Source organism: Tenrec ecaudatus, chromosome 17 (genome assembly GCF_050624435.1).
Source record: "Tenrec ecaudatus isolate mTenEca1 chromosome 17, mTenEca1.hap1, whole genome shotgun sequence".
NCBI lineage: Eukaryota > Metazoa > Chordata > Mammalia > Afrosoricida > Tenrecidae > Tenrec > Tenrec ecaudatus.
This window is the reverse complement of record NC_134546.1, coordinates 40,375,938-40,395,543: the sequence shown is the minus strand read 5'-3', so window position 1 is coordinate 40,395,543 and position 19,606 is coordinate 40,375,938. Positions and strand designations below refer to the sequence as shown.

Genomic DNA, 19,606 nt, shown 5'->3' with positions numbered 1-19,606 from the left:
TTAAAATGTTCTCTCAAACCTCGGGTAAAGGTGGGGAAGGGAGGAGCGGGCAGAAACGGCGAAACCAAGGATTAATCACTTCTCCCCATTACATCAGCAGCCCTCGCCCTTTCCTCCAAGCACCTCCTCCCCTAGAACCGTCGCTACGCACTAGCGCTCTCTTCGCCCACCCCCCCACTCTATTATATGCCCTGATACCTCCCCATTATCACCCGCCCCGCCACACTCCCCTTCCCCCCCACCTCTCCTCGGCGGGGGAGGGAGGAAACCCAAGAGAGGAAACAGGGCGTTGAAGGAAGGGATTCCGTGATAAGAGCGCAGGCCCCATTGGCCGAGAGGTTGTATGGGCGCTTCCCATTGGCTGCCCGGCCGGAATCCCCGCCCCTCGCCTTCCCCGCCCATTCACCCCTCCCCCCGCCACCCCGCGGCCCTCCCCCGCGCCCCTGGCCAGCCCCGCGGCGGGGAGGGACCGACTGGGCGAGTGGAGGTTCCGGCAGTGTCAATGGCTCCTTCTGCCACGGAGCAGCAGCGGCACCAGCAGCGGCGGCGACGGGGCTAAGGAGGAGGGGAGAAGGTTCCTTTAAGGAGGAGGAACGACGACGCCTCTTTTTCTCCCTATCTCCTCCCTTCACACTCATTTCCCCTTCGCCGAGGAGAGAAGGGAGGGGGGGAGAGAGAGAGGAGACCGAAGAAAGAGAAAAAAATTCCTTACAGAAATCTCTTTCAGGGGGTGTGCGGGGAGGAAGAGAAAAAAAGAGAGCCGGGCGCCCCCTGCTCCCTCCCTCCCTCCCTCCTCTCCCTCTCTTCTCTCTCCTCCTTCTCCCTTCCTCGCCCGCCCGCCCGCCCACTCCCCCCGCCGCCGGAGACGCCGCTCGGGAGTCGGCGGGACCGGGCTCTGTCTCCTCAGCCACCGTCGCCGCGCTTCGCCTCGGGATCCCCAAGCGGGCGGCCGCCCTTTCTTTCTTTCCCCGGCTCGGCCCGTCTTTCGGTCTCCGTCCCTCGCGGCCGCCCCTCCCGGCGGCCTCGGCCTTGCCTGCGCGTCAGGCCCGGCCGCCCGGCCTCGCTGGTCGGGCTCAGTCTCCCGGGGCCTTTCTCTGGACTCCGGGGCTCGCTCACCCCCGCCGCGCCGGCCCGTCTCCCCTGCCCCTCGCCCCCTCTCCTTCCTCCCCCTCTCCCCACCCCCTTCTCCCGCATCGGAGCTCGCTGTGCGCGCGTGTGTCCCTCCGCCGACGCCGCCACCTCAGCCCGGCAAATGAACTCCGTCCGAGCCGCCAACCGGAGACCCAGGCGAGTGTCGCGGCCGCGCCCGGTGCAGCAACAGCAGCAGCAGCAGCAGCCCCCGCAGCAGCCGCCGCCGCAACCGCCGCAGCAGCCGCCGCCGCAGCAGCAGCCTCCGCCGCCGCCGCAGCAGCAGCAGCCTCCGCCGCCGCCACCGCCGCCTCCGCCGCTACCTCAGGAGCGGAACAACGCCGGCGAGCGGGGTAAGGCCGCGCTCCCTCGGGCCGCCGCCGGCCCGGGCTCCCCGGCGGGCGGGCGGGCGGGCGTGGGGGCCGGGGGCCGAGCCGAGGCGGGTCCCCCTGCCGCAGTGTCAGCCCCGGCCGGGCCGCGGCCGCCAGGAAAAGCCGCGGCTTCCCCCCTCGCCGGGGCTCCCGCTCAGGCCGCGCTTTGTTTGGTTTCGGGGACGCGGCCCCCGCCGCCGCCCCCACCCGCCCCGGGCCCCCGGGCTCGCTGCGAGACCCCGCGGGAGTGTGTGGGCGGCTGGGGGGCCAGCGAGGGGTGGGATTTCCCCCTTTTCTGCCGCCCGGCGCGGCGGAGCCTCCCCCTGCCGAATGGAAGGTGGGGGAGCGGCTGGGAGTGAGCGGGCGGTGGGGGCTGCCTGGGGAACTTGTTCCTACCGCCTCCCCCCCCGCTCGGCCGTGGCCGCCCCCCTTGCAGTGGAGGAGGGGAGCGGACCCCCGCGCTGCGGGCCGGGGAACTTGTGCCCCCGGCCTCCGGGTCCCTAGTCACGGGGGCGGGGGAGCCGCGACGCCGCTCGCAGCCCCACAATGTTTGCTGCGCAGTTTGGCTTTAGTTACAGAACCCCTGCGAAGGACCCGTTAAGGCCAGACCTTTAAATAAATAAATATAGAGCCCATCGGCCATTTCCAGCCCCCTCCCTCTCGCGTGCGGTGCAGTTCCCCCGCGCCCCGTCGACACCCCTCCCGCCCGTCCTCTCCTGAGCGACCCCCACGCCCCGCCGCCGCCCCCCATTTCCAGCGGGGTTTGGACTCCCCGTCCTTAGAAGAGGCCCCTTGGGCTCGAGTGTGTGAGTGTGTGTGCGTGCGCGCGCGTGTGTGCTCCCGAGCGCGTGTGTTTATGTGTGTGTGTGTGCGTGTGTTGTGTCCAAGGCCTAGTGAAATGTGTCATTTGGACCCAACTGTGCAGCACTGTCTGGTAACCACCATTGTCTACGGGCTGAGGCTCCCCGGGGTCGGCTTCCTGCTTTAGCAAAAATAAGGTTCCCTCCGACTTGCAAGACGTGGTTATTTGGGGAGGTGTGCGAGGTGGGGTGGTGCCCTGGGTTTGTAAATGTAACTATTCGCTTTATTAATTAGCTGCTCGGGGGGAGGGGGGTCAGCACCATATTTGCGTGTGCCCGTGGTGGTTTTAAGGAGGAAGGGATCGTTAGGAGACATTTTGCTTGTTTTAGTTGTCCGATTACGGTACATTTCGCGTGTGTTGCTGGCCACACTTCTGAAAGGGATCGAGATTGCCTTTTGAACATTATACATTCTTTAAAACTGCTTCATTGTTGTACTTGATCAAAATATTTAGCCAATGAAAGGAGGGTGATGTTAATCTGAGGGATAGTTAAGGTTCTCACTAGGCACTGTTAGAGATAGTCCTTGAGAAAGCAGTTTGCAGTACGTTGCTTGACAGAATGTGACGTCTCAAGCCAGTTAAAGAGGTCTTGTACAACATAATTGGTAAATGTGTGTTAATTCTTTGATACATTCACCTTTTTTGATGTAAAGTTAATGATGTGCTTTCATTTTTTACAGTAGGGCATGCAAATTAAGGTTCTTTTGTATTCCTTTCAAATAATATTTAAATCTCCTTCCAGAATTGGCTCTGTATACTAGATTTGGCCTGTGTTTTGGAGAAAACAATGACGCTAGGTTGAAATCCCAACTTTTAGTATCAAGGATCCCATTGCTAAAAGTAATCTTTTTTCTAAGATGTGCTGACTTAATGACAATGAGCACTGGGTCAGAAAATTTAGCTCCATTGTGTATTTCAAAATTTTCCCCGAAATCCCCATTTTATGATTTGTGTGTAATTTTAAACTTAGTTGAGGTAATTTTATCCTGGACACTTTTCTTCATTTGCTCAAAAACTTATATTGTCTTTTTCCATTTGAAGTAAAGAGGTAAAATGACTAGTTGGTAATTACATGAGGGTGTCAGTTTTCTCTTCATTGGTGTTCATAAACTGAATAATAGGTGTTGATGAATCATAATTTCAGTGTGTAGCTAGCTAAATGGTAAGTCCAATTGGAGAATAGTTGCTTTGCTGCAGCTGGTAGAAACTGTTCTGGAGACCCTGCGTTGGCACAGAGGGGGAAGACTTGATTAGCCTTCAGGGAAAACAGTTAGTGTCTTTTAGAGGGCAAATAAATGGCCCCAAATGAATAAAAACATTAAGATAAATTAAAAGGCTAAAATAATAAAGGCTTTTGCTAGTTTTATGTAAAAATATTCAGTTGCATGAAAATTGGCATTTTTTTAAATGTACAGTTCACGTAGGTAACAGACATTAGCCATGAAGAATACGCTTTTATTTTAGAAGTTTTATGGAGTGATCATTTCTGGCAGAGGTTTTGTTTTACAAATTTAATATAGTAGTGAAGGAACTACAAATTGCTAACATTGAAAAACTTGATACCAATTTGATGGAGGCTTGGATAGTTACATAATAGGGGATCTGCCAACCTGCTGGGATAGGGAACTGAAGTGAGATTTTAATGAGTCCAGTCTCCATATAGAATCACTTTTTTCATATAAAGGTCTTTTTAGTGGTGGCAAATAGTTATGAAGCAGTATGTTTTTGAAGCAAAAAAAAATCTAATAGTTTTTAGTTGCTTCTTGCTCACAGCTTGTTTTGATAAGAAAAGTTTCTTGACACATCATGTGCACATACATTTGTATTTATATGTGTTTGTGAGTGTGCGTGGTGTTGGCGCTATCAAGCCCATTTCAACCTGTTGCAGAGTAAAACTACCCCGTAGAGTTTTTTGAGGCTGTCATCTTCGTTGGGACAGATCACCAGGTCTTTTTGGTTAGCTGCAGAATGCTTAAGCAGTGTGTGTATGGGGGCGGAGGGTAAAGGGAGCTACAGGAGATTAGCTCCATTCTTACCTGTAATATGTGAGGTCACCAAAAGTTAGGATTGACCTAGTGGCTACCGATTTGGTTTGGGTTTGACGTATATGGCGGGGTGTGGGTGTGGATGTGTAAAAGATGGAGTGTCCAAAAGTTCAAGGGAAAATTCTGTATCTTTTCATTACATTTTTCCAAAGTTTTAAAATTCCCCCTTCTCTCTCTCTCTCTCTCTCTCTCTCTCTCTCTCTCTCTCTCTCTCTCTCTCTCTTTTCTCTTACTTGTAAATGGCAATTGTTTAAAGAAGAAAAAAATTGAACCTTACCAGCCAACTTATAAAGTGAAATCTTAGAGAATTTTCAAAAGTTTTCCAGGGAGGAGTGTTTCTTACAGCTCAAATAGAGAAATATTGACCTGGGTATTTCATGAAATGTCTTCACTTAAATTATCTGAAATGGCCCACTGTCTTAGGGCTGAATAGGGATCATTAGTCTTTATTTTTAATCTTTTGATGCAAATTCCTGAGTTTGGAATTCTACATACATCAATCTAATACAAAATGACTTTGGTTAACATAGGGAAATTTTGATAATGTACTCCATGATTTAATGAAACAAGTGAGTTTCCGATGTTTTGTGTAAAAATCTTAAGGACTTCGTTTTTCTAACCTGTTTTGCTGAGTTTATCTTCTTTGCTGTAGAAATCTATTTGGTAGTCTTTTTCTAGAATGTGGGAAAAGCCTACGTAGACAGAAGTACTCTATATTTTATTCAGTAGTTTTAGGTGGTTAAAATAAAATAATTTGAATAGGTAATAGATGCATGTATTTAAAACTCAAAAGTCCCCTCCAACCCTTGTCTTCCAGGTACTAAATTATACCTGGAATCAATTGCTATTGTTAATTTCTCACTTACTAATAATTTGAATTAGTAAAAGATGAAATTTGAGTTTTGAAAATAATATTATGGAAGTTTTAAAAAATAGTTTTAGTTACTGGAGAAATCATGGTGTTTTAAAGGCCTGAACGTTTAACTGTGGTATCATTTTATAGTTCAATAAATGTTATTCAGTGCAATAGTCAATATTGGTAGTCATATTAGTGGATTTTATGGTTAATCTCTTGTCCAAAGTAAACGTACGCAATAAAAACAATCTCATCTCATATTTGTGGGATAAAATCTCACATGACTCTTGAATTCTAAGGGATTGATTTGTTTCTGGTGTTTTATTTTTAACCAAATTTGTTTGAAAAAATTAGTACATACACGATTGCACATAATATTCTTGATGGAGCTACATATACAGCTTTGTTCCGTATGCTAATTACACCTTAGTAAGGCAGTAAGATGTTTTTCCTTCAGATTCTTCACACTGCTCCTAGAATAAGCAACCTCCGTGACCTCTGTAGATGGCCTTGTTCTGGACAGGAACTTGATTTTTTCATGTTTTAGGAATTAGTAATAGGAGATTATATACAGAATAGGGAATAAGTACTTTCCCATCTAAAAACTAAACCTTAAAAAGCACTAAGGAATAGTTACACATCCCACCAGAAGAGAGGCTCCACCCAACATGAAGAGAGCCCATTTTAAAATTTTCTTAAAGTATAGGAATTATTTGAAGGATATAAATTAGGTATTGTTGATGTTGTTAAGCCCCAAAAGTTGTCCTGTGTTGTTATTTCTATCTCTCTCTTTTTTTAAACTGAGAATTCTGGTAGAGAAAGTCCAGCTAATTTAGAGTACTACCAGATGAAGTAAGAACTCTCAGTAGTAGATCCTGACTTGTTAATGAGGACCTCCGAACTTAAATTTGGCAAAGCAAGGCTAGCAAGTATTTTCTTTGTTGTTGTTGTTTTCCTATTTGTTTTAATGTTGAAAATAGGCTCCATTAGGAAGTTATTTACAGGAGACAATAGCCTCATATTTCTCCCATGGTGTAGGTGGTGGGTTTGAACTACCAACCTTGAGGTTAGCCGTCCAACACTTAATCTGACAGCTCCATGAGGGCTCACACCTTAACTAATAGATTATTTTTGTTTTGGGACTATCTTGTGTCTCACTGTGTCTGAAGTGTTCAGTTTTAGGTCTCTTTTCATTAATTTACCTGCTCTTTGAGATGCATTCTTTACTCCCAACAAACTCTAGTTCGTATTAGATTGTTAACAAGGCATCCCCCATGCTCTCTGAGAATGAATTTATGAAGAAGTAAAATATGAAATGTGGAACAGTAGACAACTCAGAATTAAAAGCTAGATTGATAGACGGGTTCTAATTATGGCAATATCACTGTTTCACACTGGGCAAGCAATAGAATCGGTCAGTTTTAGTGAAATGGGGAGACGAGTTGCTTTATAGAATGACTATAAGGATACAATATCGGAAAGTATCTAGCATATAGATGTTCAATAAATGACAGTTCTTTGATATATAACTAATAATAATGAAGAATGAGACCAGGATACAAATATGCATGAGTTTTAATTTCTGTATTTCCCCAAATGCAATCTAGGTGAGTTTGTATAATCTCAGAATTTGTAATTGCTGATAAGTAATCATATCTAATAAAATGCTTTGAAAAATAAGAAAAAATAAGGGATATTTGAAATAAATACTGATTGTTTCTTATGCTAGTCTGTTCTAAACGCTCTTTAAAACAAACCAAAAGCATTGCCAATTGAGTTGATTATAATTTATAGAAACCCTGTAACACACAGTATCCCTGCTCCCTGTTTCCAAGACTGTAGTCTTTTTGAAAACAATGCTACATTTTTCTCCCTCAGAACAGTGGATGGGTTTGAACTACCAACCTCTCAATTAGCAGCTGAGCCCTTAATCCCTGTGCCAGCAGGGTTCCATTCTCAGGTACTATCATATTTAATTGTATTACACTTGGAAAATCTACAAAAGACCTCTTTAAAATTAAAAAGCCAAGATAGTACTTTGAAAAATAAGTTCTCCTGACCTAAGCCATAGTTTGTTCAATTGCTGCTAATCATAATTTTCCCTTTCATGTAGATTTGTCTCAAAAAAGAAAGTATATGGTTGGCAAGTACGTTTTTCTAGGTTTTTATTTTAATGGGATCTCTAGGTTTTGATTGTACAAAGATGGGTAGATTCCCCCCTGAATTACTCATAAATTACAAAGTATGTTAAACTCATGCTTATAGACCACTATTCCAGGAGGATAAAATGTGGTCTAAGTTACTCTTAGACTTCAAAACAGCATCATTGAAAATATATGATCTCAGGTGGAAAATATTAGAAGGGCTTCAAAGTTGGTGGACAAATTCCATTATCTTTCAATCCCACTTTCTTTCCCACAAACTTTTTGAAACCTCTTCATAAACCATTTTATCTAAAACAGTACTGCCATCAAGTCAATGCTGACTCATAGTGATCCTAATAGATCCAACTGCCTCCAGTTTACGGGAGTAAAAAGCCCCCGTCTCTCTACTGCAGAGCTGGTGGTTTTGAACTGCTGCTGGCCATGCGAATTGTGCAGCCCAGCGTGACACTACTGTGCCATCAGAGTTACATCATTTTGTGAAAAAATGTTTACCAAAACCCCAAACTCACTGCATGGAGTCTGTTCTCACTCATAGCGACTCCATAAGACAGGGTACAACTGCCCTGTGGGTCTCCAAAGACTGACTGACTACAGTCATAGAGGGCCTCATCTCTTGCCCATAAAAGCACTAAAGTGGTTAAGAAAAAATAGCATTAGGCTTCCGTAGTAATTTCGACTGGTTAAGGAACAAAGCTTGGTCCTTAAATGGGTAGCTTGGGATTTTAAAATACATGTTAACACACAAAAATGCGCTTTAAACTTAATCCTTAGGAAAAAGAAATGAAGCTAACTTTCTTTACATAACTTTGGTTGAAGGCAAATATTTAAAATAGATATTTTACTTTGAAAATGAATGCATTAGAAACACTTAGTCTGTATGTTGTTTACGTAAAATCTATTTTCTTTGTTTAGTGAATTGGAATATTCTTTGGCGGATATTTACTTCCTCTTCCATTTCTAAAAATCCAATTTAAAAGTCTTGCACTTATGGAATCTTGTGGGGATATGTTCAGGAAAAGGGTGGGGGGGCCTCGTCTCCCATCTGGTAGAATAAGAGGGGAAAGAATACCTTCACACCTCATGAGGCAGTTATCATTGGTTTTCTATTTCCGCAAAGCTTGGAGAATATTTGAGAAACATAAATAGAATAAGAAGCTGTGGCTTTAAAAGTATATTTCTCTAAGGTCACAATCCCAGTATCACCATTTTCCCCTCGTGAACAGCAGTACCATATTCCAGATGGCTACGTTGGGTTGTAGAGACTCTTTTTTGAAAGTTTTTCTTTGGTATGAAAGTAGCCACAAGGTGAGTTCAATCTTTGATAGTAGTTTCCTTAGTATTATGATAAGACCGTCTGATTTGAATCTGTGTAGTCTACCGGTTTTCTAACTCCTTTAGGGTTGAGGTGTTTCCTTGCTAATGTTAAGGGGTTAGATGTGAAAAAATATTAACACCAGACGTCATGAGACTATAATACTTAAGAGTAAGAGGGTATGTAGCTCTCTCTTTTTATATACCTGTTTTATTTCTGACATGAATAGGGTTGGTGTGTATTATCACTAGTAATTGTTTCCACATAATTAGTCACACCTGTTTGGAAAACAGACTTTAATGAGAATTAGAAGTGAATTTCAGTTTTGTGTCATAGAGAAGTAAAATGAAAGAAGTCATGTTTGAAAGAAATGTGGTGCAGTGGCAGGTGTTTTATTTTGAAATCTAATTTTTTTAACAAAGGGATTTTAAGGTAAAGAGCATTGTGGAGTAACTCATTTTTCTATTTTATATAAAAATCAGCTAGCTATATGTTAAGTTAAAATTAGTCACTAAGCTCATTTAAAGTGAATGACTGATAGCTTCACAATTCTGAGGGGCATTTGCATTTTTCAGAGACTTATCACTTAGTCAAATTTTGTTACTTTAGGCCCAATAAAACCCACAGTAAACATTCAGGGACTAACCTGTCAACAGAAAGGTTAGTGGTTTAAACCCACCCCAAAAAACCAAGCCCACTGCCACTGAATTGTTTTCTAACTCAACCCTGTATAGCGTATTCACAGCTGTAAATTTTTACAGGTAAAAACATAGAAGGATCATGTTTTTCCAATGGAGCAGCTGGAGAATTTGACTCGTTGACCTTGCAACAGTCCAGTGTTTACCAATCAACCCATTAAAAGTAAACAACCCCAAAAACCCATATTCATTGCTATTGAGTCAATGCTGACTCATAGCGACCCCCTGTGGGATTCTGAGACTGTAGCTGTTTATGAAAGTAGAAAGCCCAGTCTTACCTCAGAGCAGCTGATTTTGAACTGCCACCCATGAGAATAGCAGCCCAACGAGTAACCACAACCCACCAGGGCTCCTTATCCATCCATAGGCACCTCAGAAATCAGGTGTGGCACTGCTTCTGAAATGTCACGGCCTGAAAAACCCTATGGATCCATTCTGTTCATATGGTGAGGCACAAATCTTGTGAAATTGTCTGGACTACAATTAACGAATAACAAAGGGGAAATTGGGTTCCTTGAAGAAAGATCTAAGATACATAACAAAGGGAGAAGGGGGTGGTAGGTTACTGCAGGAATCATTTATCTTGTACATAACTTACATTTTTTTTCCAAAGTACTAATTTTAGTTTGAGGATTGGGATAGAGAGGAATAAGAGTTGGAGCAAATAGGAGTGTCAGTATGCATGGACCATTGAATCAGCAGTGATCATTTGAATGAAAAACTACACGTAGACACACCCTTGAACTCTCTCTTGAGTTTTCAAACTGCTTGGATTAATTTTAATGGTTTTGAACTATATGTGAATGGAATCATACCGTATATACTCCAGTGTGCCATTGGCTTCTTTGGCTGAATGTGAGTTTTCATTCATGTTGTTGCTTGTAGCAATAGTTTTATTCATTCTTGTTACTGTATGATATTTGATGGCATGAATATACTACAATTTATCCATTTTACAGTTGATGGACATAACAGCTGTTTTCCCTTTGTTATTTAATGTCAGGAATAGTGCTGCTATGAACATTCTTAACGTGGCTGTTTGGTGTACACATACACATTTCTCTTTGAATATGCACAGAATGGCATGTTGGGCCCATTAATTTGTCTTTTGAATAAAAGTCTTAGTAAGAGGCTTTTTTTAGTTAACAGATAGCGTGAGGTTCTTTTCTATGGATTTTATTTATCAACATATACCATTGTTTATCTGTTCACAAAGGCAAGATTTCTATTTGCTTTATAAGAAACAAACATCCATTTGCTTTTGAAGACAAATGTGAGTGGCTTTATTTCAAATATTAGTGAATGAAATAACTTGGATTAATCTTTTCCTTTGAGTCTTTTGGAATATCTCTTATTAAATGCTTTTATTTATTATTTTAAAAATAATTTTCTTGGGGGCTCATACAGCTCTAATCACAACCCATACTTACATCCATTGTGTCAAGCACATTTGTACATTTATTGCCATCATCATTTTCAAAACATTTTCTTTCTACTTGAGCCCTTGGTATCAGCTCATTTCCCCCTTCCCCACCCTCCCTTCCTCACGATAATAATAAATTGCTATTATTTTTTCATGTCTTACACTGACCGATGTCTCCTTTCACCCACTTTTCTGTTGTGCATCTCCTAGGGAGGGGTTATATGTAGATCATTGTGATTGGTTCCCTCTTTCTCCCTCCACCTTCCCCTTCCCCTCCTGATATCTCTACTCTCATTATTGGGCCTGAGGGGCTTATCTGTCCTGGATTCCCTGTGTTTCCAGCTCTGGTCTAGCCGGATTTGTAAGGTAGAATTAGGGTTATGATAGTGGGTGGTGGTGGTGGTGGTAGTGGAAGAAGCATTAAAGAACTAGAGGAAAGACCGGCTCGTCTCTTCCTTGTGACCCTTCTGTAAGGAGATGTCCAATTGTATACAGATGGGCTTTGAGTCTCCACTCTGCACTCTCCCTTATTCACATTGACACTGATTTTTTTGTTCTGGGTCTTTGATGCCTAATACTGATCCCATTGACACCTCATGATTACATAGGCTGGTATGCATTTTCCTTGTGGACTTTGTTGCTTCTCACCTAGATGGCTGCATGTTTATCTCAAGCCTTTAATAATACCCTAGATGTAAAATCTTTTGATAGCTGGGCTCCATCAGCTTTCTTCATCACTTTTGCTTATGCACCCATTTTGTCTTTAGTGATCGTGTTGGGAATTATTATTAGAACAAAATGTTCTTTTGTTGAGGGATTAGTTGAGTAGAGAGGCCCAGTGTCCGTCTGCTACCTTGATACTTAACACAAATATATTTACATAAATCTATTTCCCTATTATATATAAATATATTTACATATGTACATGCCTGTTTTTAGACCTCTATAAATGCCACCTAGATCTTGTTTGGCCTTCATTCGGGTTTTAGTAACTCTTGTTAAATTCTTTATCAGTTCAGTGTTAGTTCTAATAGTCAATTTTTCTTGCGCGTACATACACGTACACACACACAGTGTGAAGAAGGTTAGTATGCTCTTTTTTCAGTTTCATTTTTTGCAAATAGCTATGCTTGGAATTAATATTCTGGGTAGTCTGTGAACATGTTATAAATTTTGTTTTGGTGCTACAGTTTTTCATATGCAAATTGATTATTTTAAGCTTTAGAAGATACAATTTAGTAGATTTTCATTTTTTAAATAAAATTTAAGTAAACAATTAAAAAATTTAAAGAACACTTGATCAATAGCCAGAAAGTTCTTCCATCAACTTCAATATAGTTTAATTTTCTCCCCAAGATTGCAGGTTGGGTTATTTTGAGGGACAGAGTGGGAGCCCCAATCATTTTTTACATAAAGGAGTTAAACAGACAAAACACTGTAAACTTTAATCAGAGCTTTCATTCAAAAAAATATTGCTTCTTTTTGTAGCTGACATGACCGTAAGATTTATTTCTCAATTTCAATTTGGAACCCTTTTTATTACTCTTTTTAATTTATTACCCCTTATAATACTTGTGGGGGGAAATGCTACTTGGTGATTTGTTTTATTTTGTTTGTTTTTTCTGATTTATTGCATATCGATGCTCACTCCTTATCATCATACAGGCAGTTTATTTTAATATTGTAAAACTTTCTGAAAATAATTGGGTCACTAAAATGTTTTTCAAGTCCATGAACAGATCTATTCATTTTTGATGTATTGAGAAAAGGAGGGTGTTGCCTCTGCCAGGACCCTTGATAAATTCTTCTCCAAGTGAAAACTTGTGCTGAAGTGTTAGTATCTTATAAGCTTGTACTCCTGATTCGATTGTCCCTGGAGAATGACAGATAAGGCTTGAATTTGGTGATACAGTGGCCTTAGATACCTGAGGAGGAAGAATTCATTATTTCATATCTGTTCTTTTACCCCTTACCAGTCCAGTGTTAGTGTTAACCACTGTTTTCTCTTGCCACAAAGAGTAGTATGGTACAGTGTCACCTCCCATTCATTTTCTTTCCTTTTATACCTATAGCTATATTCACTAAATGGTTAAGTTGGGGTTAAGGAGCCAGGGCTGCTTCTGAATGTGTACTCCCTCTCCCCCAACACGCACGCACACTCTTCCACCCACCCTAACCCAGTGATTTTTTTTTTAACCTCATTTCTAAATTAGAGACAGGTGATTTCTGAGATGCTCTGAAATTCTCCCTGTGTCATTTGAATTACCATTATAAGTCAGTCTGAATTTGTTACTACTTGAGTATATCTCCTGCCTTTTATGAAGTTTATAGTTGAATTAGAGATTGAATTTAAATAAACTTGTTAATGTTATTCTGCCTTTTAGTTTATGTCATTTAGGGATTTTTAAAATTGTAGTATTTTAATATAATAAAATGTTCCCAACTAAAAAAATACTTTTTTTAGTATTTGCTTTTAATAAATAGAAATCTACTCTTCCATTGATTAGATTATCTTCTGAGCCAACATACTTTGCTGCTTACTAATTTATATACATTTGTATTTTCAAAGGTGGATATGCACACATATCCATGTCTTGGGTGGAGTAAATAGTTAACCACTTAATTTTGGCTGTTGAACTCGCCTTGTAATCTGCTTCCAAAAGATCATAGTTGTCAGAATCCTATGTAGTAGTTCTGCTCTGCACTCATGGGATCACCCGGAGTTGGAATCGATAGCAACTAACAACAACACGTGATAAATTGGCGTTTTGTATGTAACTTTTTCCTTAGACTCTATGCAAGACCACAGAATCCGTTAGAGGATTTGCTGTGAAATGCTGTTAAGGTGAAGATTTAAGGCCACTCTGTAGTCTGGTATATATTTTGCCCTTTAATCATTGATTGAATTATTTTTGTGCTGCACTTCAAAAGTGTTGCAGCCCAAAGATTAAGTCAAGTTATAGTATTTTTATGTAAATGATTAAGAAAGAAATATGCCCTTAGTGAAGGAAATTACTTGCAGAACTGAAGCCTTTCATCTTATTTTCATGGTATTGTCCTTCATTATATTCATTGTTGTGCTCTTATATCCAGAAATTGAAGATAGAAGGACAAGTTTAAATTATGTTTAAATCTAAGCTTCTCAGTTGCAGAGGTTTCCTATTAGTGCCTACTAAGGAACTTTTATGTATCTTTCTGATTATGCCCTAGAATTAGAATGATTTGTTGCTATCTCTGTTTCTGTATGATTTGAGTATTAAGATTTGAGAACCTTTTCCGACTGAAATATTAAGCTGAGTGTAATCTTGTTCAGGATCCTGTAAAGGTAAATTTCTGGATTTAGAGGATTAGGAAAATGTCACATACCAGTCATATATATATACACATTAAGAACACAGATAAACACATAGTTTAATTGGGAATATACACTTGATTTGGTGAAATGTTAGCAATAGTGTAGGAATGGGGGAGTTTAGGTAAATTTTGTTCTCTTTCTATATTAATTTTTAATTTTTTATATATGAAATCGAGGAAAGGAGGCTTGTATTTAAAATACTTGGATCTGATTTTGATGTAAAATTGTATATAACTTGATGATGTTGTCCCCTTTGTGGTATCACTAAGTTTGAATAAAAGTTTTATGCTGTATTTTTTCAGTGTTTTAAGTGCTTATTTGGTAATTTTAGTTTTTGTATTCACAGGAGTATTTGGATGCTAACTGGCCGAATCTGTGCTAGAAAATGAGGATAAATGATAATAAGGAAGAAGAGTTCAGGATTAATTAAGAGTAAAATATTTAGGATTTTGCCAGTCAGTGAATTTGCCTTTCTAGCATAAGTTTGTGAATATAGTTTTGGTTTTTTAATTGCTAGATTATAATAGTAAATAATGTTGTTTTGAGACGGCATCAACTTGATGGCAATGATTTAGGTTTTGGTTTGGTTATAATAGTAAATATATATAAATAATGCTTTACTTACATAGAAGTCCTGGTGGTATAGTGCTTACAGATTTGGCTGCTAACTACAAGGTTGGCACTTTGCATCAACCAGCCAGCCTGGCAGGAGAAAGATGAGGCTTTCTACTTTCATGAGGAGTTAATAGCCTTACAAACCCACAGGGGCAGGCCTACCTACCCTCTAGGGTCTAGGGTCACTATGGGTTAAAATAGACCCTATGGCAATGAGTTTGAGGAGTTTTGTAAATTTTATTATTTGAGAGTTAATACATATATTGTTCCATAGTTAAATCATGTCAAGTAGAATTGTACAATTGCTACCACACAGTTTCCAAGCATTCTTTTTCTTCCTAGACTCCTTGACATTGTCACCCTCTCACACCACTGTAGTCCCCACCCCCAGAAACCCTTATTCTACTTACTGTCCCTTTCGGGTTCATTGATCCTGGGTTTTGTATATCGAAAAACATATCACAACTTGAAGAGTTTGAATTTTTGAGTTTGCTTACATGCCTGGCTGAATGATAGATTTTTTTTCTTTTAAAAAAATAATTTTGAGTGTTAAATTATTTCTGAAAGAGTGATTTTTGGTAGCTGAAGAAAGAACAACAAAAGAAATAGATTTATATAAAGCCTTTACTTGTTTATAGAACAGTAAAAACACTATTACTTTGTTTGCTGTAAGAGATTTTCTTTCTAAGTTGTGTTATATGGAAACTATGTTGTTTTTGTTCTGTGTAGTTGAATCCGTTCCGGCTTATAGTGACCCTATGTACAACAGAATAAAATACTGCTCCATTTGTCTGTACCCTCGGTTATTGTTCAGCCATTGTTTCATTCTATCTCATTGAAGGTCTTCTGCTTTTTCAGTGACCCTTCACTTTATCAATCATCAGTGATGTCCTTCTCCAGGGACTGGTCCTTCCTGACAGCATGGTACTAAGTCTTCCTATCTTTGTAAGGAGCATCCTGGCTATACTTGGTCCATGATAGGTTTGTTTATTCATCTGGCAGACATGGTATATTCAATATTCCCTGCCATCATCATAATTCAAAAGATATCAGTTCTTCAGTTTTCGTTATTGTCTAGCTTTCTTCATTACCCCTTGATGAATTATGAATTATTATTTTCATATCTTACTGTCTCCCTTCACTCACATTTCTGTTGTTTGTCCCCCTCGGGGGCGGGGGGGTTATATGTCGATCATTGTGCTTGGGCACACAGGAACAGAGACTGTTCCCTCAAAATATATTTAATGTACAAGTAAGGGAGCTCTGGTGGTGTAGTGGTTACATGTTCGGCTGCTGACTGCAAGGTCAGCAGTTCTAAACTACCAGCTGTTCCAAGGAGAAAGACAAGGCTTTATACCAGTGATTCTCAGCCTGTAGGTTGTGATCCCTTGGGGGGGGGGGGGCGCGAACAACCTTTTCACAGGGGTCGCCCGATTCATAACAGCAAAATGATAGTTACGAAATAGCAACAAAAATAATTTTATGGTTGTGGGGGGGTCACTACAACATGAGGAACTGTATTAAAGGGTCGCGGCATTGGGAAGGTGGGCATTGGAAAGTGTATAAACCATTGCTTTATACTCTTATCAAGAGTTACAGTCTCAGAAACGCCTAGGGCAGTTCTACTCTGTCCTGTTAGGGTCACTAAGAGATGAAATCTACTCAGTGGCACTGAATTTTAGATCTGCTAACTAAATGGTATAGACCATGAACCTCCGGCAACCTAGAAACTTAGTAATTGCTCAGTGAATTGATAAATTCAAACATAGGTATATAAAATACAAAGAGAAAAAGCAGTTCTTTTGTTGTCTTTTGCCTTTCTGCTACCCGGAGGAAGTGACACCTATTTTTTGTGTATGTATGCTTGCTTTAAATTAGTGCATGTTTGTATGTATGCGTGTACTTTTTTCTATTGTAAATATTAATCTGTAATTAACTTTTTTACTTCACATATATCATTTTTCTATATCAGTAGATTAAAAGTTACCTCATTTAGTTTTACAGTTATACAGTACACTATTAATGTGCCACAATTTGTTAGCTATTATTCTATTGATATTTAGACTCTTATTTTGTTATAGACTGCAGTGAACATCCTTGTACAAATATGTTAACATAACAATTTCAGTAACTGGATCCACAAAAGTGGTTTTATTGGGCTAAAGAAATGTTTGCCTTTTAAAATTTGGTAGATGCTACCAACTTTATTTTACAGAAAAAGATTATATAAGTCAAAAATCTCACCATTAGTAATTGAGAGTAAATATTATCGAATGAATGAATACATAAAGTACTATAGACACAAATCATAGGACTAAATAATTTGGAAAGACTTCCCAGAGAAAATGGATACTTCAACTAAATCTGGAAGAATTCGTGTACCAGATAAGTGAAAAAGATTTTAAGAATTTCATTATTGTTCAGCAAGTACATCCTATTAAGCTAAATACTAAGAAAACAAGAATGGTGACCTGTTCTAGAAGGGATGATGAAATAGTGAAATAGTCATATTTCAGTTTTCTTACTATGTGGCCCAAGTATTGCATCTTCCTTTAAGAAAGTTTAAAAGAAGATAGGAGACATTATAGGCAGGCTGCTTTTATCTTTCTTTGAACCCAAGTGAATTAAAATTTTTTTATTTTTCTCCTATAACATGAAAAAAAATAGAAAAAAACATTCTACAATTAAATCAAAAGGCATATGCGGATTAATAGCGTTTACAACTGAGACACCCAATATAATACCACTAAGCTACATGCAGCTAACCATTTAACTATATATTAGTCTTAAAAATTAAATTTAATTTCTTAGTCACATTAACCACATGTTGAGTGTTCAGTTACCCTCATGTCAATTAGCCATATGTCACTATGGATGCTACACGGGACTGTGAAGATACAGAACATTTCCCTTATTTCAGAAAGTTCTGTTAGATATTACTGCTTTAGATGATAATAATTACCAGTATAGTGAAATTGATTTGTGTAAGTGTAATCTTAGATCACATGCCCTGAGTGAACATACACTGTATGAATTTTTTCATATGTATGTATGAACACCTCTTTTTAAAGACAAAAAGAAAATATGGCAGTCTCTTCCACTTAACAGGAAGGGACTCCATCATGTATTTTGCAACATAAACCTGGACCATCACCCTTTTTGTTAAGAGAGGTCCTGTGACAATATTTCTTCACCTTTTAGAATGTTTGCATTATACCAAGTAAAAATTTACTTGCTATAAAAATGCTTGCTGTGTTTAGATTCTTAGCATTTAGATTCCTAGCACTTCAAAGAAAGATTTTACTATAATTTTATTTTTGTATAACTTAATCATAAAATGACCTTTAAAAAATACTGTACTATATTTTAAAAAATACTATACCAGGTGGTATAGTATGCTACTGCCACTGAATTGATTTTGACTCATAGTGACCCTATAGGACAGTGTAAAACCGTGCCTTCAGGTTCCCGAAACTGTAAATCTTTGAGAACAGAAATCTTTCTCTTTTGCCCACACAGCAGTTGGTGGGTTCTAGTAACTGACCTTGAGGTTAGCAGTCCAATGTGTAACTCACTGCCACCAGGCCTACTTGTAACATGGTCTGTAGAGTGATAAAGTATGAGAAAGGCTTGAAAGGAGAAAGTACAGAGTAAATGAAATAATAGAAACAATTTTTTAAATGAATTTTTCCAAATTCACTGCCATTTAGTCGTTTCCCACTCATTGTAACCCTGTAGGGCAGCAGTTCTCAGCCTGTGGGTTGAGACCCGTTTGGGGGTTGAATGACTCTTTCACAGGGGTTGCCTGATTCATAACAGTAGCAAAATGACAGGAAGTAGCAATGAAAATAATTTAATGCTTGGGGGGGGCACCACCACCTGAGGAACTAACTGTATTAAATTAGGATTGCAGCATTAATCAGGTTGAGAACCACTGCTGGAGGGCAAGGTAGAACTAGCCCCATAGATTTCTTAGATTGAAACTCTGTAGGAGTAGAGAGCTTCCTTTCTCTGAGCACCTAGTGGTCTTGAACTGTGGCCTTGTGGTTGCAACCCAATGTGTAACCGCCACACCACCAGGGCTCCTCAAAAATGAATTATCCATGTTATAAACAGTTTAAAAATCTAATGTTATAAATATAAAAAGAAGTAATAGTCACACGAGGTATACTCAAAGCAAAGGGACACAAATTAAAAGTTAAGGAATGGAAATTGGTGAGTGCTGTATATATTTCTTAGTTTCCTTTGAAACATCGTAATGTTGCAGTAAAATAATTTTCTAAAAGCATAAACACAAAGTGAGAGAAAAGCCAACATTTTGTAAACTGAAAGTGGGGAATGAGCAGAACTAAATTAAGGTTAAACTTGGAAGCTACAAGAAACAAGCCAAAATCATGCCATAGGAGGAACCCAGGAAAAACTCAAGAATTAGAAGCAGGAGAGACTTTTATTCTAAAGGTACCTGTGGTAATCATGGTTGAGCTGTTAACGCAGGTCCACAGTTAAGTTCACTAACCATTCCTTAGTAAAAAGATGAGCCTGTCTACTCCCAGAGCAACATGTTGGTATGTGCCATCGAATAGGTTCCACCCCATAGTGACCCAACAGAACAAAACAGCCTGGTCCTACTCCATCCTCACAACTGTTCCTCTGTCCATTGTTGCAGCCACTGTGTCAATCCTTCTTTTCAGGGCCTTTCCTCTTTTACATCCTTCCTCCACTTTACCAAGCATAATGTTCTTCTCTGGGGATTGATCTCTCCTGACAACATGGCCA

At 40.0% G+C, this 19,606-nt stretch overlaps 1 protein-coding gene across 2 annotated transcripts in view; it reads left to right on the top strand.

Moving 5' to 3' along the window:
• The first annotated feature begins 506 nt into the window (after positions 1 to 506).
• FBXO11 (F-box protein 11) overlaps positions 507 to 19,606 on the top strand; it is an 86,932-nt gene continuing 67,832 nt past the window's right edge. Inside the window, exon 1 of one of the 2 annotated variants that reach the window (XM_075535734.1) lies at positions 507 to 1,481. In XM_075535734.1, coding sequence (XP_075391849.1) covers positions 1,253 to 1,481 — 229 coding nt within the window. In that variant the 5' untranslated portion in view covers positions 507 to 1,252. The remainder of the gene's footprint in view (positions 1,482 to 19,606) is intronic. The other variant, XM_075535733.1, reaches the window with a different exon arrangement.